The following is a 20,760-nucleotide window of genomic DNA, read 5'->3' as shown; positions in this document are numbered from 1 at the left end:
AGGAGGGCTCAGGACCATTCTCTCACCCCTGCTGTTACCATCCTCCTAACCACAACTTTGCAGTTTTAAAGTGAGAGTTGTCTTTGTCTGGCACAAATTTACTTGTCAGCTCTCTCATTTTACCCCTATTTCCTTTTTGTGAAGTCAAACAAGTCCGGATGTCACATTTCTCCACTTACCACTCCCTGTAGGCTTCCTGCTTTATTCCAGCTGGTTTATTTAGACTTACTCTTTAGACAGGTATCCTGGATTCTTTCTCCACTATTCTTCAGTCCTCTTTGGGAATCTCTCTAAGGCTACTGACAACAACTTGGAAATAAAGGAATTCCAGGTGTCTTGCACAATCAAGGCCCTTACATCTCAATCCAGTTGACATTTACCATCCTTTTTCCTTGATTATTGAATTGCTGTCTTTTGGAACCAACACATACAATCACAGTCTTCATTCTGTAACCCAGACCAACCAGGGACTATTCTTGGACTATACAATTATTTTTCCACACCACTAGTTTTATTTGGTTGGGGCTGGTTTTTTGCACCGTGATAAATGAAACCTGAGTCTAATGCGGCTTCACCTGCTGATCCAAGGGCTCCATGGAGCCAGGTTCCCCTCAACCCAAGCATGCCACCACACACACACACTCACTGACCACTGTCTGATGGGACTGCTCCCTCTCTGGCCAAGGCAGGCACCGCTCGGGCTCCCGTCCCTCGGTAATGCTGGCTGCTGGCTCCGCTGGGAGCGACCTGCTCGCTTTTAAACCCATCTGCCGACCTCCTTCCCCCACCCCAGATGCTGCTGAGATCAAGGGTTGAGATCAGAGGCTCTACCCTCAGATGTAAAGCCCTTCTGTAACTTGGAACACCCTGTGCCACCTGTTACACCCAAAGGCTACTGTATCTCACATTAACTTCTCTGGGACAGGGGTGGCCCATCACCCACCAGGAACAAATCCAGGGCAAACTCTCCATTTGCAGTGCTTGGAATGCTGGCATCTCTCAGCTCCCTGTGGATGTTGATAAATTATTTGTCAGATATCGCTTTTCCTTGTACGTATTAACTTATTCTTTCTTTACAACATATTTTTGCAGGCTCTGCTCCCACTCTCCTCCAAGGAAATTTGCATATGGAGGTCTTTCCCCATCCTGCTACAGGCATTTTACCCTTCTGCCTGAAGTTCTCCTGCATGGCCTCTAGGTCACCCAAAATCCTGCATCAGATAGATTTTGATCACCCAAAAAATGAAGGGGTTGGCAAGACACAACAGTACATAGCAAGGGGTAAATGTCACCCTGGAGTGAGGGGAAAAGATACAAAGCACTCCTGATTTTTTTTTTTTGCCAGGTACCAAGCAGTTGACTTGGACTATTAAACGAGCAATGTCCACAATGTGAGTCCACGCTTTGTAAAGGTTAATGTAACCCAATTTCAGGAGGAATGTTTCCACCAGATTTATGTTGCAAATCCCCATTTGGGGGATTTAAAACATTCCCCTGGTGCGTTTATAATCCCAATGCTGCAATGCACTACTGAAGCACATTAAAAAAATAGGAAAAAAAACTGATTGTAGGTGGCCTGGGGAAATGTTTTTATCCAATCTGAGTAGAAAATTCATCAGAAAGGTAAATGGAGACAGAAAAGTGATACATCCAAGTTAACTTTGCCAGTCAGCATCTCTTGTAGCCTGTATTTCCTGCCCTATAGCCACATGCAGTCATCCACACACTTTCATATGGCCCCAGCAGAAATATCTTCCCTGCGAGGACACACGGAATGCCCAAACCCACACACAAGTTCCCAGTTTGCACTAGCACACAAGGCTGCAAATGGTGATCTCCCAGCCAGCTCAATGTTCTTCTCACAACACAGGACACACAATGCACATCTCCCATTTAAAAGGATTTTCTACCAGGCAGTTGTAACAGCTTGATAAAAAAGTTTCCAGTGGTCAAAAGACAGCAAGAGAAACTCTGGGGAGAAATCCATCGAGGGCTATTAAACACAGAGATGTCACCTCTGGCATTGCAGATGGCAAATTGCTGGAGCTTGGGAAGTATTGACAGGCAGCTCCATGCTTGTCTCCCCAGGCACCCACCAGTAATTCCAAGACAGGGAAAGAATTCCAATTGCACGTACCTTGGGCTGATTGATCATGTGGTCCAGCTCTTTCTGCCTCACCAGTCATGGCTCCTACCAGTTACTCCCTCTAAAAATGTTTTACAGCCAGAAATATAAACAAGCATATCTGGTGCTTTTTCTGTCTTCTAAAATTAGTAAATCCTTAAAGGTAGTTTTAGGTGCTGTGGGGATTCATTACAGATAGCTGGAGGTGCATGTGGTCCTCTGTGCTCCACCCCATGGGAGGACACCAGGAGCTGCCTGTCGAGGAGGCTGCAACCACACCAGACCTAGAGTTCATGGGAGTCGTGTATTGCTAAAGGTGTAGTGCTGGAAGAATGCTATTGTGAAAAAAAAGGTATTGCAAAAGGTGGAGTTCCTTTAGATTTTCAGAATAAATTAACTTCTACACTTCCAAAAATGTACTTTGTATTTTGCTTGTGGATACTTAACAGTTCCCTTGGCACTGAGCCATTTGAGACTGGTGCTTTACCAAATCAAAACATGGATTTGCCTTTGTTAGATATTGTCTCTTCTTCCATCTCCATGTTAATAGCAATTGCCTCATTTATAAAGGTTTTTGCTGATAATTACTGGGCTGTTACCATTTTTAATGCACTTCAGACACAATAGCAATTCACACTATTGAGACTGCTCTTCAAAATCACTTCAGAAAACCTTGGACAACCTCCCTTGTGGCTGAGATGGACAAAAGCAGAAGAAACTCTCCTTTATTATTTCATTGGCCCATGCAAAATTGAAATTTGAATGACTAATCTAATGACTCTTAACACTTCCTCTCCATATACTAGTTTTGATATAAAATGTGGTACAACTTTTATTTAAGAAAAAAAAATGTAAATTTGCAGAGTAAATACGATTTCAGCACTTAATTTATTGGCTGTTGGACAAAGTTAATTTGATATTCACCAAATATTCCTGCCCCTGAACTTTTCAGAATCTATAAAGAAATCTGTTAATGAAGGAATATGAACTGAATCAAACTGGAAGTGTTTAAGGTAATTTAAAACATCTCTGCGATCTTTTTCTGCAACTGATGTGTCATATACTGTCTTGACTGCAAAATAATTAATCCAATGAAATTTAGAACTCATTTTATAGATAAGCAAAAATTAGATATGTATCAAGTAAAAGGACCAAAAGCTGGCACAAAGTGAGCATACAGTTCACACTTCTCACACTTGGGCTGGATGTTGCCAGCATTGTGTGACAGTGACGGCTGCAAAGCACAGGTCTGCAGATCTAAGGAGACATGGGAACACAGAGGGCATTCCTTAAATAGATATATTTGGTACTGTTTTGGTTGATGTTTTACGGGTATGTTATCATTGCTAGCACTCAGTGACACTTAAAGGTCTAAATAAGCACATACCATCTGTAAATTGTGGAGCTGATCTGTTAAAAGACAGCAGCTTGAGGTTATTTGGGCACAACCTTCAGTCCTGTTATCCTAGCATGGCTTTGGGGCCAGGCTATGCCTTGGCCCACAGCCACAGAAAGAGGGAGGGCAGAGGAGGAACCTGTGACCCACTTGTATGAGTTACACAGAGGTCCTACCATGCTGGGAAGGCCTCCCCATCACCCAGGTACTACAAAGAGTAGGGCATCATGCTTTACCTACTTCCCTTTTGTTCCTCTTCAGGCAAACCTAGGCCTTCTTCACTCAAAGCTTGTGACACGCAGGAAACCACCTAATCCTTCAAAAACAGCCAAACCCAGCCAAATGTTCTCCAAGTGGGGGTTTTTAGCACTTTTTCCATGAGGGAACACAATATCCAGGGTTTTGTACATGTGCTCAATCACTCTCAATGTCTGCTCACTGCCTGCTCCCCCTCCCCTCCCCAGCTTCTCAGGTGGTAGATGCTTTAAATTGCATTTAGTAGAGGGCCAAAAGCTTTCAAAGACAGAGTCTGTACAGGATTTGTGTCCTATTGGCTAAAAACAAAAAGAGACCCCCACCAGCACCTTCTGAAAGGGAAAGCTGACAAACACCTTTGTTGTGCTTCAGAAATTCCACTTGGAGAGATGTTAGAAATCAGTTGGTTTTGCTGCTCCTACTTGTTAAGAAGTAACTGATCACAGCATCTTCGTTAAAGTTAATAAATACCTGCCTCTTGCAGCGGATATTTGCATCATTATTTACGTAAAACACAAACACAAAAATCAGCAGTGAGGCACAGGGGACCTTAGTGAGATATTAAGAAAATGGGGGAGGTTCCAGCTTTGTTGGTCTCACTCTTCCATCTCTGAGAGGCCCAGAGAGGAGAACATGCTGCAAAGAGATAAGGAGAAAGCAACAGCTGGATGGATATTTCCCCACCTATTGGCTGCACACAAGTGCCAAACTAAGCTACTCCCCTGCATGCAGCATGCACTTCACAGCTTTGGGGCACAAACATAGTGGATAAGTTCATTTAAGTAATGCTACTTCATTTAAGGGGGTGTGCGGGGCGTTGTGTGTTCCTGTCCTTCAGCAGCAGATGCTTCCAAAATAACACAACTCACTACCAAAAGGATGCCTGAAAGGAAAAACATGCCCAGCAAATAATTCCACCCCCAGCCTGCAGACAGAAAGAATTTCTCAAGGGCCCAGCTACTTCTCTCTTCAAAAAAATACATTGGAGTTTACTTTAGTATTCAAAGAAGAAAAATCCTTATTGACACTTAAAAGAGTGTAATCATCTGCAGACCTGTGGCTCCCTACCTCCCTCAGTTAGCTGCTCATGCTCCTTGCACCCAAGTAGGTTAACCTGACCTTGCAAAGAGATCTCGTCCACCTCTGTTATAGCATTGGCATTGTAACACATGCAACTTTGAAAGGATTTCATAAGAGCTCCACGGGAACTTGGGGCACTGGGGGACAACCCATCTATCTGTTCTTTGCCATGACAGCAGAAGAGAAATTAGGGAATCAAAGAACATGTCTGGAACACTCCTGTCCCTCTTTTGTTCTGACCCTGCTTCCATCTTCTGTGTGTTTCCTGCTTATGCAGGAACTGAATTCCTTTTTTACACACACAGGTGTCTTGCCCCTTTGACCCAATTTATCAGGTTGCATCATTTTAAACCCTGAAGGAAGTGATCTTTGAATATCAACCAGCTCTCTTGGACCCCTCTTCCCTGTAATGCCAGTTCCCATGGGATTGTTCCAAGACCCCTGAAGAGGCTGACAGTAGAAAGCCTCATCCAGTTCCTCCTTCTGTTTGCCTGTAGCAAACACCCACAGCAGGTCACCCTTACCAGAGTGCCCTATGAGCAGAGCCCATAAGCTCTTGACTCACTCATCATCCACCCACCCCAAGGCAAGGCCTTGATATATTCCAAGTGCTGCCACCAGAACCACGGTGCCTTCCTGGTCTGTCTTTCCCGAGCAGTGCAGCCCTTCACACCAACACCCCAGTCACACAAGCCATCCCACCCCACCTCTGCAGTCACAGTGAGATCAGAGCCCTGGGACTGCACACAGACGGTGCCTGGAGAACCTGACTACAGCACTGTCCCAAACAAGAGAATTCCATGTTGTTTTCCTAGGCTGCCGTGACTTGGCATCTCCATTGATCACAAGACAATCTCTGGAAGAGAACAAGGGTTCTCAACCAACCGGTATCATGTACAAGCAGTTCTGCTAAGCACCATCACTGCAGAAGAAACCACACAGAATGTTGGAGCTTTGCTTTAAAAGCCAGGAGCCTCTAGTTCTCAGCTCTGCAGCAAGGATGCTGGGAAATTCAATGTAAAGGGGGTTGGGGCTTTCCAACACGCAGTATTCTCAGGCTGGAAAGCCTGACTTGACATTCCTGCTGGGATGTCAGCTGCAAACAAAGACAAGGAGAAAGGGAAGGGAAAGACCATGCGCCTGTGTGCAAACAAACGCGAAGTTAGACCTGAATAGCCACAAGGAATGAGACAAAAGGACAAAGCACCTTCCATCTTAAAAAAACAAGTGACATTACACACAGATGAGGCACGAGTACAGAAACAGAAGAACTGAACAAACGCCAAAAATACATCAGATTAATTTTCAGAAATTTACTAAAATGCACACAGATTTGTCACAAAAACAGTTGAACTCCACTGTATTTCAACAATAGGTTTATTTTAAGAAACATAACATGACATTAAGTAAAAATGCAAAATTGTGCAATTATGGCAAAATGTTTAAAAATCCACACATTTGCCCTCATAGGACTACAGTACTTCTTACTAACATACCTGAGCACTGAATGTTGGATGCCACTTCTCAACAGCCTCGCAAACAGGGAGCTCTTGGATCTCTTGTAGAACATACACACACTGCATGTCTGGTGCACCAAAACTGCTTTGAGTTATTCTCAATTTCATTGATGGAAGCAAGTGGAATTACAAAATGTTTTCTTCTAAAGTAACTAGTAATTTTGGAAGAGAGTTACACTCACCTAAGTTCTTACAATGCTAGAAATTCATTTCATAACAGGAACTAAACCAATGCAAATAAAATTCCAAATGAGCAAAATGTACAGATTACTGTTCAAATATTATCAGTACCTTTGGTGCAATTATTTTTTTTGTGCTGTGCAAGTTGACTTAAGCCTGACTCTAAAGCAAAACTTTACCAGAAATCTGACTTCCAGCATAACATAGAAGCATTTAAGAACTGGCAAAATGTCACAGCTACATTACTGTCTCAACAAACTCCTCATGCAAAAGATTTAGTATATTCTACTCCCACAGCAAGTTCCAGGATTTAGCTTTCAAACACATGACAGACTTGGATCACACCCTCAGTTTGAATGGTTAAACAGAATGGAGATCTTCGTACTTTAGTGCAGATAAACAAAATTAACAAACCTACTGCAGAATTAACCACAGCATATTGTACTTCTATACATCACATGACCAGTCAACTGCTAACTCAATTCTATTTCATAGTTTCAAGTAATATATTGAAATTTGTTCTACTAAATAAATATAGATTGTCAAAAAGCAGCAAGAAATCTTGTAAATATTCAACCAAGCTCAAAGAAAAAAAAAAAAGAAAAACAAAGAAAGAAACAAGGAAAAAGTTACATAACACATGGCAAAAAAAAAAAAAAAAAAGGTCTTACACACAAATGCAACACTGTTAGGGAGGGTGCTTCAGAAAGCTTGCAGCTAGAGGCCTACAACAGCACAAAGAGAGCTAGCCAAGGACTAAGGATCATTAGTTAAAAACTAAATTAGTAGTACTTTTCAGAAAACCCCTTATTCTTGGCTATGCATATAGATAAAACTATCCAGAAGAAAACTAAACAAAGAAACAACACACTTCAACACTGTTGGAAAATGCAGTCTTAGCAAGAATTGCCAAATTCAGGAAAAAAAAAACAAAACGCAGGTGCTCGCATTGGAAGAAGAGTTTGGTGAATCTCTGGAAGATGAGGTATGTAATGCAAAGAGGCATTTTTATTTTGCTTTTCATTTCACAGTTTTTTGTTTGTTTTTGCCTCTCAAACATTTTGTGCAAGAATTAATAAATAGAACCAGGCAAGTATTTTTGTGTATTAGGAAGATTCCATTTGGGAACAGGAAGACCACATAGTAAACAAACATTATCCAAATCCTCAGCCATTCCAGGGGGATAAACAATGAGCTAAATATTTGGCTGACTGAAATGTCAGCTGTTAAGCCAGATAATGGTAAGCACTTTCAGCCAGTGATGGCCAGTGCCACGTCAAGTTAACTGGTTTACTTAGGTCAACAGGAAAAAATAGGAAAGAGTAAGTTAACTTAAAGCTCTGCAAAAAGTAGAGCAGTAAGAAACGTGGTAAATTACAGCTGATGTAAGTTTTAGGATTCCTCTTTTCCCTTTTAAATCCAATTTTCACTACTGAAGTAGAGGCTGAACTTTGAACTTACTTACTTTTTAAAAATAAGTTAAATGTTAAATATATAAAGAAAAGTGTTGCAATATATTCCTTATTCTGTATTTCACCTAAGATTATTTAAGCCATGGATGCTTACTGTCAATTTTGCGTTAATACGCTGGATAATGCTGACAGCTCAGTAGTGCAATTTTTCACATTACAGATCAGAATGAAACAGAAGATAGTTGGGGGCTTGACTGCAGAGAGAAAAGAAAAACAACTTACAAAGTTAAACCACACTTTTCCAAATGCACATGCCAACTCTGCACATAGCACTGTACTGTAGTGGAGACAGAATGAACACTCCACACAAAGAGAAAAAATAAAAGAGAATCAGTATTATTAAGGCCATATCCTGTCACCATTCTGTGCAAGAACACCACTGCAGTAAAAATGTTATGTTAGAAAAGACAATCTGATGACAGGACAGGGCCTGGAGACAGACACACACGCCATGGAAAGTACCAGGCTGTCTTAAACGGTAGCAGAAGGCTGGCCCAGTTCAGACAAACAAGTATTAAAAATGTACTAGCACCATCAACTTTTGGGTTAAAGCCCTTTACGGGGTGAAAAAAAAGGTTTTAATCAGTGTCAAAAAAAAACCAAAACGTTTTTACAGCACTACATCTATGTGGCAAAAAACAGGTGGTGGGATTTTTTCCCCACTATCATTAAGCTCAATCTCAACAAAAATCCACAGACAGGAACTGGTACAACAATATGAACAGGCCTCCATTCGGGGCAAAGGTACTCCACAATCCAATTCTGACTTGAGTTTTTCTCCCAAATTGCAGTGCACAAACAACATCACAAACATCTTAGCAGACTTCAAAAACAGTACAAAAAGAAGAGATCATTATGAATCAGGATCTACCATTCCTCTCTATGTATTTCAAATCTAAATTAAAAAAAAAAAAGCAACAAAACTTAGTGATATTGCCTCAAATTTTACCCGTATTAAAAAAAAAAGAGAAAAAGAAGAAAAGTCACTTCAACACATCTTGGACATCCTTAACTATTAATGCTAGATTTTCTTTCACTGTAGTGCATAGTTATCCTGGCTCTTCCACTTAACTTGCTTTTACCACAAAAAAAACCTTTAGCATGATATGATTAAGTGTTTACCAGAAATAAAATGCTGATAATTGCACTTTGTAACCTCCTTCTCATTTCTCAGGAAAATATCAGTAAATATGAAACCGAACCAACAATTCCCTCCCCGGACTGCAACCTTTAATGAGCACCCATCCCCATATACAAAAAACTGTCTGTTTCATCTTACAATAAATACTGACAGAATTTCTTTGTTTTCTTTTAAGACATGTTTTCTCTAGCATCAAATTACCACTGAAATCACTAAGGCCTGTTACTGAAAAAAAAAAAAAAAATTAAATAACTTTCTGAAGACACTGCGGATACAATTTAGCAACAACACATTCAAAATGCCGGCCTAAATCCCAGAGCCTGTCTGGAGTCTCATAGACTTTCTGCCATTGGTCAGTGACCTCATCATACTGGTAGAGTGAATTCTTCCTGCTGGTTCTGAAAACATGTTCTTCAACAGTGACTTGAGTAGCTCTGACAAAGAGGTGGAGTTTGTTTTTGAGGAGAACAAGTTTTATGTATGGATTAATGGACTGATCACACGGGAAGTCTTTTTTTCGAGTCCACTTGTTCTGTTCGATGTCGTAGGCCTCGACGGTGAACATGCGCTGATGGTTCCCACAGGTGCCAGCGATGTAGTAGATGGAGTCGTTGTACACTGTTGCCAAGCCTTGGATTCTAGGCACAGTCATTGGGGTTAAAAATCCCCAGTAATCCTTCTGAGGATCGTAGCAAAGGAAAAATTCCCCTGAAAAGAGAAAGCAAAAATAAAATATTACTTACACTTCATTTCCAGACCAACAATTCTGTGGCAATTAAGATTTCAAGTACGTTCCTCCACAGACAGAAACGCTCTAAGTTTTCTAAAGCCTGGATCCCAAAACAAACACCCCAGCACCATCAACTGCTTTCCTTCTAGTGCATTACAAAATATTAATAGCATGACTAAAAACTACTTTGAGTTTCTGTTTCAGCTGAAGCAGAGGGAAGCATGTCAGAAATACATTTTACATAGTTTCTAGGTATCCTCTGTTACTTCTAAATCATGCTTATTAATTTGGGACAAAGCCTTTCAAGATTCCAGTCTTGAAATGTCTGAAGTACATTTGTTTAACTCTTTAGCATTTTCACAATGTGTCATCTGCAGATGGGGAGTCTCACAATTACTTGCTCAGGTTTAGCAGCTTTCAAACACTGAATTCTGTCTTACACTACACACAAGTTTCAAAGCTACTCGCATCAGGTGGCTGGGTTACACATTTAGGCTGATTTGCTTAAAAGGAGGCCAGGTGAAAACCTGCATGAAGCTACTGATTCACGGTTAGGTTTATAAAACACCTGTGCGGCTCAGTGCACAGAGCAACATCTACAGACTACAGATGATGGAAGTTCAGATGACCAAAAACTCATGCTCTGTAACATTTCATGAAAAGAACATGGATAAAGAACACCTTGCCTTTTGCACAGTCCAGTGGAAGCAAGGCCTAATATTTGCCAAATACTAGCATAATTCAAATCATATATGATTTCACACAGCTATCTTAAGAATTTTAACCAAGCTGCTGTGTGATCAAGCACCTCATGTATAACAAAGAATACAGAAATGAGACAGTAAAATTGGTGGAACAGAGTTTAAGAGATTAAGTCTTACAGATAATACTAATTTTGATTATTCAGTTTTGTTCCACAGTGCAATCTCCTGTGACTGACACTTGCACTCCACTGGCATTTTCACACTCTCATCAGTTCTTATTGACTGCTTCTAACTTATGAGTTTTCCCTAGAAAAATTACTAAAAGCTAACCTCTTTGTACTACAGCACAAGGTTTTATCTAGCCACCCACAACACTACTCTTTAGAATTTGCTGGTTAGCACAGGAAGTAGCTTATTTATATGAGCAGTCAGTTGTCACCTAAAGCACTGAAGCACAGAATGAGTGCAGCTAAAATTTGTAAACAAGGTTCACTCTTATTCTATAGGTTACAATAATATCCACTTTTTACCAGTTCTAAGAAACATTTAAAGGAACAACCACTAAGCTCAATATTCTTCAGCACTCCTTTCTAACCATCTAAACCAGACATCTGACCCAAAAGAAAGAGATTTAGAGAACTTTTTAGCATAACAGAATTATTTAAAGCCACAACCAAATGACAGAAGAAGAAAACTCTGCGAGTCACATGGAAGATCATGAATGCAAAGTCAAGAAATCATGTTAACTTCTTCTGGTAAATAACAAGGATCTGACAGTACTCACTATCCTGTTTCTCTCCTGTGGTCCAGCTCTGTATGGAAGTGACCCAAGAAGGAGCTGGCGTGCATCTGAGACCCCAACTTGGGCAGGTATTTACAGAGATGGCCCTTAGCAAAACAAAACTGAGACACCTCCCTCTCCTTCTTCCTTTCCACTTTGTGGGCATCTTACCACAGCCTCAAACCAGTCTCAGCACACTTTTCAGTGTGCACTGAATGTAAAAACAGTACTGTAATTACTGACCAAAGAAACAGCGTTAACTAAGAAAGACGCTTTATCTCGTTCTAGTTTCTAGGGTGACTTCAGAAAGGAGGGCAGGGCAGGAAATGAAGACTTACAGTCATTAATCAACTTTTACAAGCCACCAAGAATAAAGACACCAGGAATTTTCCTAGCTTTAGCCAAATAAAATGCAAAGTGCTTTTTCATAGGACAGTGTCTTCAACACTGGTGCATTCACCCAGGTAAGGATTTAATACAGAATTTTCAGAGTTAAGTTTAATACCGTATTTTTGACTCAGAATACCACCAAAAACGTCATCTGTACAATACCTCAGTACTACAACTTAGTGACACATTTCCAGGGCATGGGAATTCAAGTGGCAACCTCCCTCTTCCTAGTTTCCCTGCCACCACCACCCCGGGGGTTTTTCCAAGTTGCTTAAGAAACCACAGTCAGTCCGAACGAACAATCCCCACTTCCAATAAAACACCACAGAGGCAGTCAAACCACCTTACCCTGTAACACATAGATGTTATCCTTATACTCCACAGCACTATGGAACTCCATTGCTACCGGCATGGGACACACAGCTGTCCAGCAGTTCTCACGGCTGTCATAGCACTCCACAGACTTGAGGGAGTTCCGCCCATCTCCTTCATAAACTCTCCCCCCGATCGCGTACAGCTTCCCACAGCAGTGAACCAACTTGCAGCCTATTCTGGCCCGCAGCAGAGGAGCCTTTGGAATCCACCTGTTGCCGGGATGATCATACATCCAAAAATCACTCTCTGCTCGGTGGTCGATGGAGACCTCGCTGCTGCTTGGCCTGTAACCACCCGCAATGTAAATATCATTATCAGGAGACACAAGAATTCCAACCTCCCTCAAGTCATTTGGTGGCTTGCATAGTTTAAACACTCTCCCTGTGACCGAATCTAAACAAGGCACTGTTTGCTTCTTTCCTGAGTGTTTGTGGGCAGCATCAAAGCATATGATCATTTCGGAAGCGGTCATTCCAAGCCGTTGTGTGTAGCCATTGGCACTGGGCTGTCCCTTCTGTACACAGCTTTTGGCCATCGCCTGTGCAAACACGGGAGGGATTCTCTCTAAAAACGTCTCGTCCAACAGAGGCATACGGATGCATTTGGCAAATATTTCTGGAAGGTGCACTTCTCTCTTATTTTGTTCATGCTCAAACCACCTTATAATGCTCTCATAAACATGTTCTTCTTTATCTACATTTAAATCATCACTGTTGAGGATACTTATCAGCTGGTCTTTTCTCAACTGAAGAAACTCTTGCTCTTTGGTGACACTCAGAAACTTTTTGCGAATGTATTCTTGTGACCTGTCTTTAAGCTCCTGATGACCATAGTGATCAGCAAAGATGAACACCCCAATGGAGTTCTGTGGGTCCAAATGACTGATCATGTATTTAGCACACTGGTCTTGTATGAAAGGGATCTGGAAGATACTGGCTGCAGTGAACAAAGCTTGAACGTTGGCCTCTGTCAGTGCTATTCTGGAGGTATATGCATAGTTCAACACTAAATGCATCGACTCTGCTTCGACACCAACGATCCGAACTTCTTTCTGGGTACTCTCGGTAAGGCCGCTCGTGAACATTGATCTGCAAAACAAAAATATTCAGCAGTTTGTCTGTAATTACCTTTAACTACAGGTAAAAAATTAAATATACTGTACAGCTAATCCCAACACGATTGCTCCTCCATCAGCACAAATACATTTATCACAGGTGTTAAACTTTCCTGTTGGAGTACCTAAATTTAAGATCAGTTCTACACTTACTGAAACAAAAGTGGAGCTTTTTGCTTAGTTATGTCACTAATCCCGTTTTAAAATTCACTGGGTTTACAAGCAAAGCTCTTGACATATCCAAGTCTTCGCATTCAACTTTCAACAAGTTATTTCATATGGATAATCTACCATGCTAAAATATGTAACTTTAAAAGAAAAAAAGTAGTTTCAATATGCTCTTACTGTATCCCTGATACCCTCAGTACCAGAGGCAGTTTTATTTGGCTTAAAATGGTGTGACCTTTTCTCCAATGAAACCCTCCTTTGAGAAACAGACACTGGTAATTCACTGACCTGAAGAGAACAATAATCTTTACTTGCTAGGTGCACTATATTATCTATAAACACATAGAACTTATTTTTGTTAAATGAATATTTTAAAAAATCATACCTATACTAATATCCTATCTGCTTTGATCACCACTAGAACAACGGACGGTTGTACCTGAAGTAAGGACTGATTGCAGCAAGAACATTCCTATGACACGAAAATGTTTTCCCATGATCCACTTCCACTACAATATCTGTCAGCTGTCCTTCATCATACATGGTCTTCAGCTGCTGGAGAATACTACAAGCATGGAAGGGGTCCATTCCACTGATGACTGGGTTTGAGGGAGGAATTCCATTCAGTGTTTGTGAAAACTGACTTGGTTCTACAAAGCAAAAGTAAAACTTTAACAGAAAACAACTAACAACAAAAAAACAGCCTCCAAAAAAATTCATATATGTGCCAAAAACCTGCACATGACCAAGAATTAGCACAAATTAATATTCCATACTTCCTCAGCATCACCATCCATCAACAACAAGCCAAACATTTTCAAGGGTGAGTAAATATATAAAGATACCTCAATCCTTTTCCTTTTCACAATATACACGTCAGTTACCATTAAACTATAAAGTCTATATCCCTATAAACTATAAAGTTAATATCCATTAACATTAAGGAAAAACAATACAAATACTTCATATCACTGGGGAAGAGGAAATCAAGTCAAGAAACACCAACGCTTATTGACTTATAAAACAAAAAGGAACAAGAAAAATAAAATAAGTCCCCAACTTACCCCACCATTACACAAGTCTGTATGTAAATATTTAACTTCACATTGAAACAGGAACTAGCTCCTGCCTTACACAAGTAATGGCTAGTGCAGAGGCTCATGAAGAAACAGCCCTACAGTAAGTTTGTTGGGCAACAAACCTAAACTCACATAAATCTGTAGATACAGTTACATGTTTTCTCTACAAATAAAACTGAATTATAATTTGAATTTTCTCAGGTGTGAAGGAGCTCATATATCACCGTGAAAACATATTTAGTAGAGCATATGCTGCTAAATCACATGTGATAAGCATAATGAAATAAATCCCAAAGTGAAAATTGAGCAATAGCTCAAGCACAAAAATCTGTTTCGTAATAGCAACAAAATTTTTACGCAACAACAACAAAGGAGAGCTCAAAAGAAAAACAATAGGTGGCAAGAGCTGCAAATCAGGTAAAGCTGCTGACTGCAACAGAGTGCTTCCAACAAAATTTGGGCAACACAAAGGGGCAAAGAGGAGAGAGAGCACACCCATTTTCATAGAAGCCTTTCATCAACCCCACTCCCTCTCCCGGCTGCGCTCCCCTCACACAGCAGGGGGGTTCCTCATGGGACACCCTCCTTCCACCCTAACACAGCACACTGCCTCGCACACCCCCTCTGCCACAGAGCCACCCGCTCAGGCGGCCTCTCGCCTCACGCCACCACCTCCGACACCCGAGCACCGCTGCCCCTCCCAGGGACCCCTCACACCCTCCCAGCCCGGGCACCCCCGAACCCCCGAACACGGTGCTCCCCCCCAGCACAGGCCCAAACCCCCTCTTCGCCCCCCACCCTTTCGCCCAGACACCCCTCAACACAAAGGCTCCGATACCCTCACCAGGACACCCCCCCCTCGCATCGGGCGCTCCCCCGCCGCCCCGCACCGACCTCCCAGCGCTGCCATCCTGGGCCCCGCTCGGGCAGCGGCTCCGGGGGCGGCCCGGCAGGAAATGTCACCGCGCCGCTTCCCCCGCTCACCGCCGGCCGCGCACCCCGCAGCATCGGCCACGCCGATTGGTAGCTGCCCCCGCCGCCTGCCGGGATATGTAGTGCGGACTGGCGGCCGCCGGCGAGCGGGGCATGCCGGGAGTTGTAGTCCCTCTGGAGCGGGACGCCTGGGAGTTGTAGTTCTCGGGAAGAGGCGGGCTCTGCCGGTCGCGTAGCAACGAGGCGGCGGCGCCTCCAGGCGAGCCGCCATTTTGGGCCCCTGGCAGGGACGTGTGGGCTGCTCCAGCGCCTCATCCCGGAGTTTTGGATCCTGTTCCCTCCTCACCAGAGACACGCGGCAGAAACGGCTTCTCCAGAGGAATAATTACCCCCTCCACCCCAAAGTTCTGCAGTTCTCCTGTCAACACTGAGCTGCGGCTCCTGGGGCAAACCCTCCCTAAGGGGAGCGGGTCACCAGAGATGGCTGGGCAGAGCTGCCACCACCATCACTGCTGAAAACAGGCAGAAAGGGGGACAGAAATGCCTGCCGATGTCCTAATGCTGCAAGGATGTGGTGAGGGGCAGGGAAGCGTCAGGATGGGAGATCCATATCTCTGCAAGCTTGAATTGACCTTTAATGGAAACCAATAATCGGCTACTTGGTCTGTTAGCTTGTTACACCAGGAATATTCTTAGTTTTTCCAGGGTTGGTAACCCCAGCATGCTGTGGGCAGCCAGATCAGCCCGAGCTGCCCCACAGAGCTGCTGAGTGACTGTAGCACACAAGTAACCATTTTGTTGCCCCTGACCCTTAATACAAAGCACATTTCTCTCTCCATCCCAGAGGTCAAGTGGATGATAGTCACCAGGTTTTCCAGTCTTCTGCAGCATTTAGCCACTGGTCTCATTCTTGGGAACTGAGTCATTATCAGGCATTTGCTGTGGAAGAGGTTTTGAGGTTTTTTTCTTTGTGAAACACAATTAACAAAAGAACTAAAAAATGGAAGCATTGCAAAATCGTGTTTTATTTTTTTACGCAAAATAGATTTAATACAGCTTCACCGCTTTTAGCTGTGAACTTCTGTTCAAAAGAAAAAGCAAACAAAACCAATTTGAATAGTATTTTTAAGTTAATTTCTCATTAACTCTCAGAAATAGTAGCCTGAGTACATGCCTACTTCTCCAAAGCAGGTGAATTTAAAGGTAGTGCCACCCCACTGGTTTTACTTTTGCTTGCAAGGCACAGCCTTCCCCTCACTCGGCAATTATCAGTGGTGTCCAGGCTGCTCCATTGATAATGCTGCACAACGCAGGAGTGATGGAGACTCTGATGAAGGAGGTGTAAAAGAAAATAGAACTTCACGTCTGCAAATCGATTCTGCAGTTTTCCAATTTCCCCATTCAGCACCAGCACAGCCTGTGAAATTGTCCCTAGAAATATAAAATGAAGGGATGGAGAATTCCTCTACTCTTACCCTTTAGCAAATGACATTGCCTGATACAGTTCATTTCCTTCAGTGTGGGCATGTAGGCCAGGCTGGATTAGTGTTAAAATGCAGAAGCCAAATGTAGAATGGTTTTTAATACAGATCCCACATTGAACTGGCACTTCGGAGCATGAGCCTTTCTTGAAATAGCTTATCTTTGTATGGTTTCTGGTGAAGCAAGTAAATTGCCATACAAACAGGTTTAGATGTGCTTTAAGAGGCATTGATAGGAGCACTTTTGCTAAGGCTGAAGCCTTTCTTAAGTGGAATAACACCGTCACCCTCTCCCCGCCCTGGAAACCCCCATTAGCACTCCCAGGATGTACTACCATGTAGCACCCCCATGGAAGTCCAGGGATCTGGATTTCTCACCCAGTTCTGCACACTATTCCCTGGAACTCTGAAGTGCAGAAAGAGATGTGTTGGCTGTGCAAGCTGCTCAGAAATCCATGACAGTCACACACCATGTTAAAGCTTCATATAAATGGCATTTGCATTACACACAAATATTTGAGCCTCTTCTTTCAGAAATTATAAGATGCTTAAAGAATTCCATCTCTCTTCTGCCATGTTATTTTCTTTCTCCTGTCATTGTTTTGTCTGTGAAGCGATGAAGGCCCATATTTGAGTATAGACATGAAAAAACTGGGTTCTTAGCTTCATGCTGCCACAAATTTCTTCATGCTGTTGACCAAATAATTTGATATCATGAATTCTGGCTTCCCAGGAGACAATGGGGAGCTGTGAATGCATATATTCATGTAAATCCTTTTATCTTACAATATTTTTTGGTATGTATTTTAATAATTTTTGGTACCTTATTTTTTTCCTTGTGGCAGCAATGCACTGAAACCTATTTGGTGATTTTGCAAGAATTCAAAGTCCTTGTTATTGAGGGACTGGGATGCTTTCACTTGTGCTTTAATTTCACACCTAATTTATCATTCCTGGAGATAGAGCTTGAAAATGTACACTTGGGGGCGAAATTTTCCCATTTGATATTCCAAAGGTTCAAAATAAAAATGAAATTATGTCAACTGATATGGAACACACAGTCCACGTCTGTCTTTTATAAGTGAGTAGAGACATTGGACTCCTTATAAAATCACAACTGGCACTGTGTGTTCTGGGATCCTTGCCTTCAGAATAAAAATGTCTTTTTCATGAGCCCAAGAAAGAAAAGAGGAAAAGGAAGAAGCTTCAGGAGAAAGTGGACAAAATACAAATGTTTTCAGATATTTCAGAGAACTTAGAAGATATCCATAAAAAGAGTTTGACCAAACAATGAAGTTATTGAAAACGTTTTCCTGCACCTGCAGAGCAAGTTAATTAGAAAACTGGTTCACCTGGTTGCCTTCAACATAGGGACAGAGAGAACATCCTATCTATGAAATGGTTGGTTTGGGTCACGTGGAAGGAACCTGCCCCAGTGCTCCTGCTGCACAAGAGAGCATGCACAGAGCACTTTTGGAACAGGCAGCTCTTGCTGCACAGTATTAGGTGTGTAGAAAACTTCCCATGTTTTCTCCTGTCAGCAAAATGAAGATAAGAAATGCAACTGGACTAAAAGTCAAAGAAATATAAACCAGGGTTTGTTCAAGCAGCTTTAAAAGATAATGATTTTTAATCCACATGAATATTCCCATTTTCATTTTGGGTATCATGTTTATGTTAAAGCTGTAGGAACAGGTCACTGCAGCCTATTTCCCTTTTTTTCTTTGCCCTTCTGTTTTTTTCACTGAAAAGAGGGCATAGCCTAATCCCACACGTGCCATATAGCCCAAAAAGAGGAAACCAAGGGCTGCATAAGCTCTTTAGTTTTTAATGACAACGTTATGAATGGCGGAATTTTTCATGACTCTTGAGTTTAAACAAACAAACAAACAAACAAACACCCCACCAAAATAACCCCACACTGATTTCCAGCAAAATTGTTTACCTATAGAATTTAAATACAAACTAGTAAAAAACCCCAGTATTACTTGCTAACTCCCAAATATGTCTCAATTACTGTTTACATTTCTTCAGTTATTTGTACCAGTTAATTTGCACTGTGACACTGTGAGAAGTAATAGAGCTGATGCAGCTCCAGAAACCCCTCATATTTTAATTGGAAAAATCTTGATATTCACTGTGGAACAATCTAACCTTGAAAAACAATCTTTTACCAGGTTGTCTTTAATGCATAAAACACTGCTCATTTTCTGCAATTCTGTCACCAAGGGGCACATTAATTTAGTTGCACAATAATTTAATACATCGATCCATTGATTGAAGCAGAGAGCTTTTTGTTTAGTGGTTCCAAGAAATCACACACTTCTTGCAGAATCCGTAAAAAGACAGTTCTGGCTGCAGTTTAAGTAGGGGGAATTGCTGATTATTAGGGAAAGTTGCCCTTCAAAGCCGATCGATCCCGCCATACTGAGCACAGTGGGCGTTACATCAGGAGAGAGGGCCGACTGGCAGGGGGCAATTAATGGGGCAGATATCAGAGTGCCTTCCCTGATTACCCCATGCCGGACAGTGGGTTTGGCCATGCTGAGCCAGGCTGGTAGAAACAAGAACCCTGATGAGATACGGCTCTGCTAATGTCAAGAAGTGCCACTTCCTAGCAGCAGGAGCAACTTTATTGAAACCATCTGTTGTTTTGGAAGACACATGTGCGCGCACACGCATACCTCCTCCTCCCAAAGTCTTTAACCTTTCTCTTAAGGCTGACTGAAATTGCAGAGCTAATCCCTCCTTAATCTCAGAACGACAGGCTCTGCTGCGGTCAGCAAGTCCCAGCAGCTACTGTAAACTGGGGTGACTGGCGTCATTTAGGTGACGTGACAGTGATGTATCCTGGAGCAGTCACGGCAGAACAAAATAGCCATTCTTCCACTGTCAAAATCAAGTTTGGCAGGAGCAGTGTGTGATTACCAGCAGCCTTAAAGAGAAGGCTGGGGTGCCTGCACAGAGACAAGAACTCGGTACTCAGCTGGATCTCACTGCTCTGTGCAACACAGGGAACAGGAAGAAGAGACTGAGTGAGTTTGGGCCCCTTGAAAACCTCATTTTTCAGCAGGTATAACCCAAAGCCATCTGAAAGGACACAGCCCTGTTCCAATTTGTCAAGTCTCTAATCACAGTTTTATGGTGATCCTTCCTTAAGACACCAGGACCCTTAAGCTTCTCATAGCTGTGTTAGAAGTGAGCATCAGAGCCCAGGCTGCCAACAGAAAATGTGGCACTACCAGAGCATCCTGAGACTGAATTACCTCCAGCCTCGTTGCAAGTGAAGTATATTTGTTGGTATTTCATGCATATCTGTGTGCTTCTTATTTCTTATTCCTAAAAATGGTGTTTAAAAGCACCACTTAAAAAATAGCCAGCTTCCCAGCTCTTTGGAACAAACACTGCATAGCAGACCTGGAGTCTCTAAAATCTCTCTTGCTGGCAAACATGACCCATATGCCCCAGGCTACTTGGTCACTCTGTAAAATAAACTACACACAAATGTCAAATAATGCCCCATCCAGAGCAGGAAAAGATGTGTTTCTGTCCTTGTCTCCGGGATTTGAACAAGTGATTTAATCTCATCTCCAAGCCCTTCTGCCTACGTCCTCTCTACTTCCAGACAGCCCAGATGAAACAGACCCTTGCAATGATGCAAGAGGTAAGAACAGAGAAGAGCAATGATGTCTTGCTGCCCCTTCTTTCCTCCATCCATTTTCACTTCTGCCTACATGTGGGTTACTGAAGCTCTGCAGTGTGCATGGACAAACCCATACCAGCCTCCACAGAAATATGTCACTGGTGGCCTGACCAGTGGCAACGGAGAGCTGGGACTT

General features: G+C 42.3%; 1 protein-coding gene across 1 annotated transcript; it reads right to left on the bottom strand.

The window, feature by feature from the left end:
* Window positions 1-6,286: 6,286 nt before the first annotated feature.
* KBTBD8 (kelch repeat and BTB domain containing 8) lies at window positions 6,287-15,481 on the bottom strand. The gene is made up of 4 exons (XM_082288962.1): window positions 15,402-15,481; window positions 13,868-14,078; window positions 12,120-13,234; window positions 6,287-9,874 (listed from the first exon to the last, which is right to left on the bottom strand). Exons 1-4 carry the CDS (start codon window positions 15,415-15,417, stop codon window positions 9,411-9,413), a joined length of 1,806 nt encoding a protein of 601 aa, XP_082145088.1. The 5' UTR covers window positions 15,418-15,481; the 3' UTR covers window positions 6,287-9,410.
* Between the last annotated feature and the right edge of the window lie 5,279 nt (window positions 15,482-20,760).

The sequence above is a fragment of the Coloeus monedula genome (genome assembly GCF_965178545.1).
Source record: "Coloeus monedula genome assembly, chromosome: 11".
Lineage (NCBI taxonomy): Eukaryota > Metazoa > Chordata > Aves > Passeriformes > Corvidae > Coloeus > Coloeus monedula.
This window is presented reverse-complemented; position numbering and strand designations above follow the sequence as displayed.

What these genes read in the sequence shown, in the direction of transcription:
- KBTBD8 (XM_082288962.1), bottom strand. An exon ending in GCAATCAGTCCTTACTTCAG is followed by an intron (nt 13,235 to 13,867) that starts GTACAACCGTCC and finishes TTTGTTTTGCAG; the next exon opens with ATCAATGTTCACGAGCGGCC. An exon ending in TAACATCTATGTGTTACAGG is followed by an intron (nt 9,875 to 12,119) that starts GTAAGGTGGTTT and finishes TTCTCTTTTCAG; the next exon opens with GGGAATTTTTCCTTTGCTAC.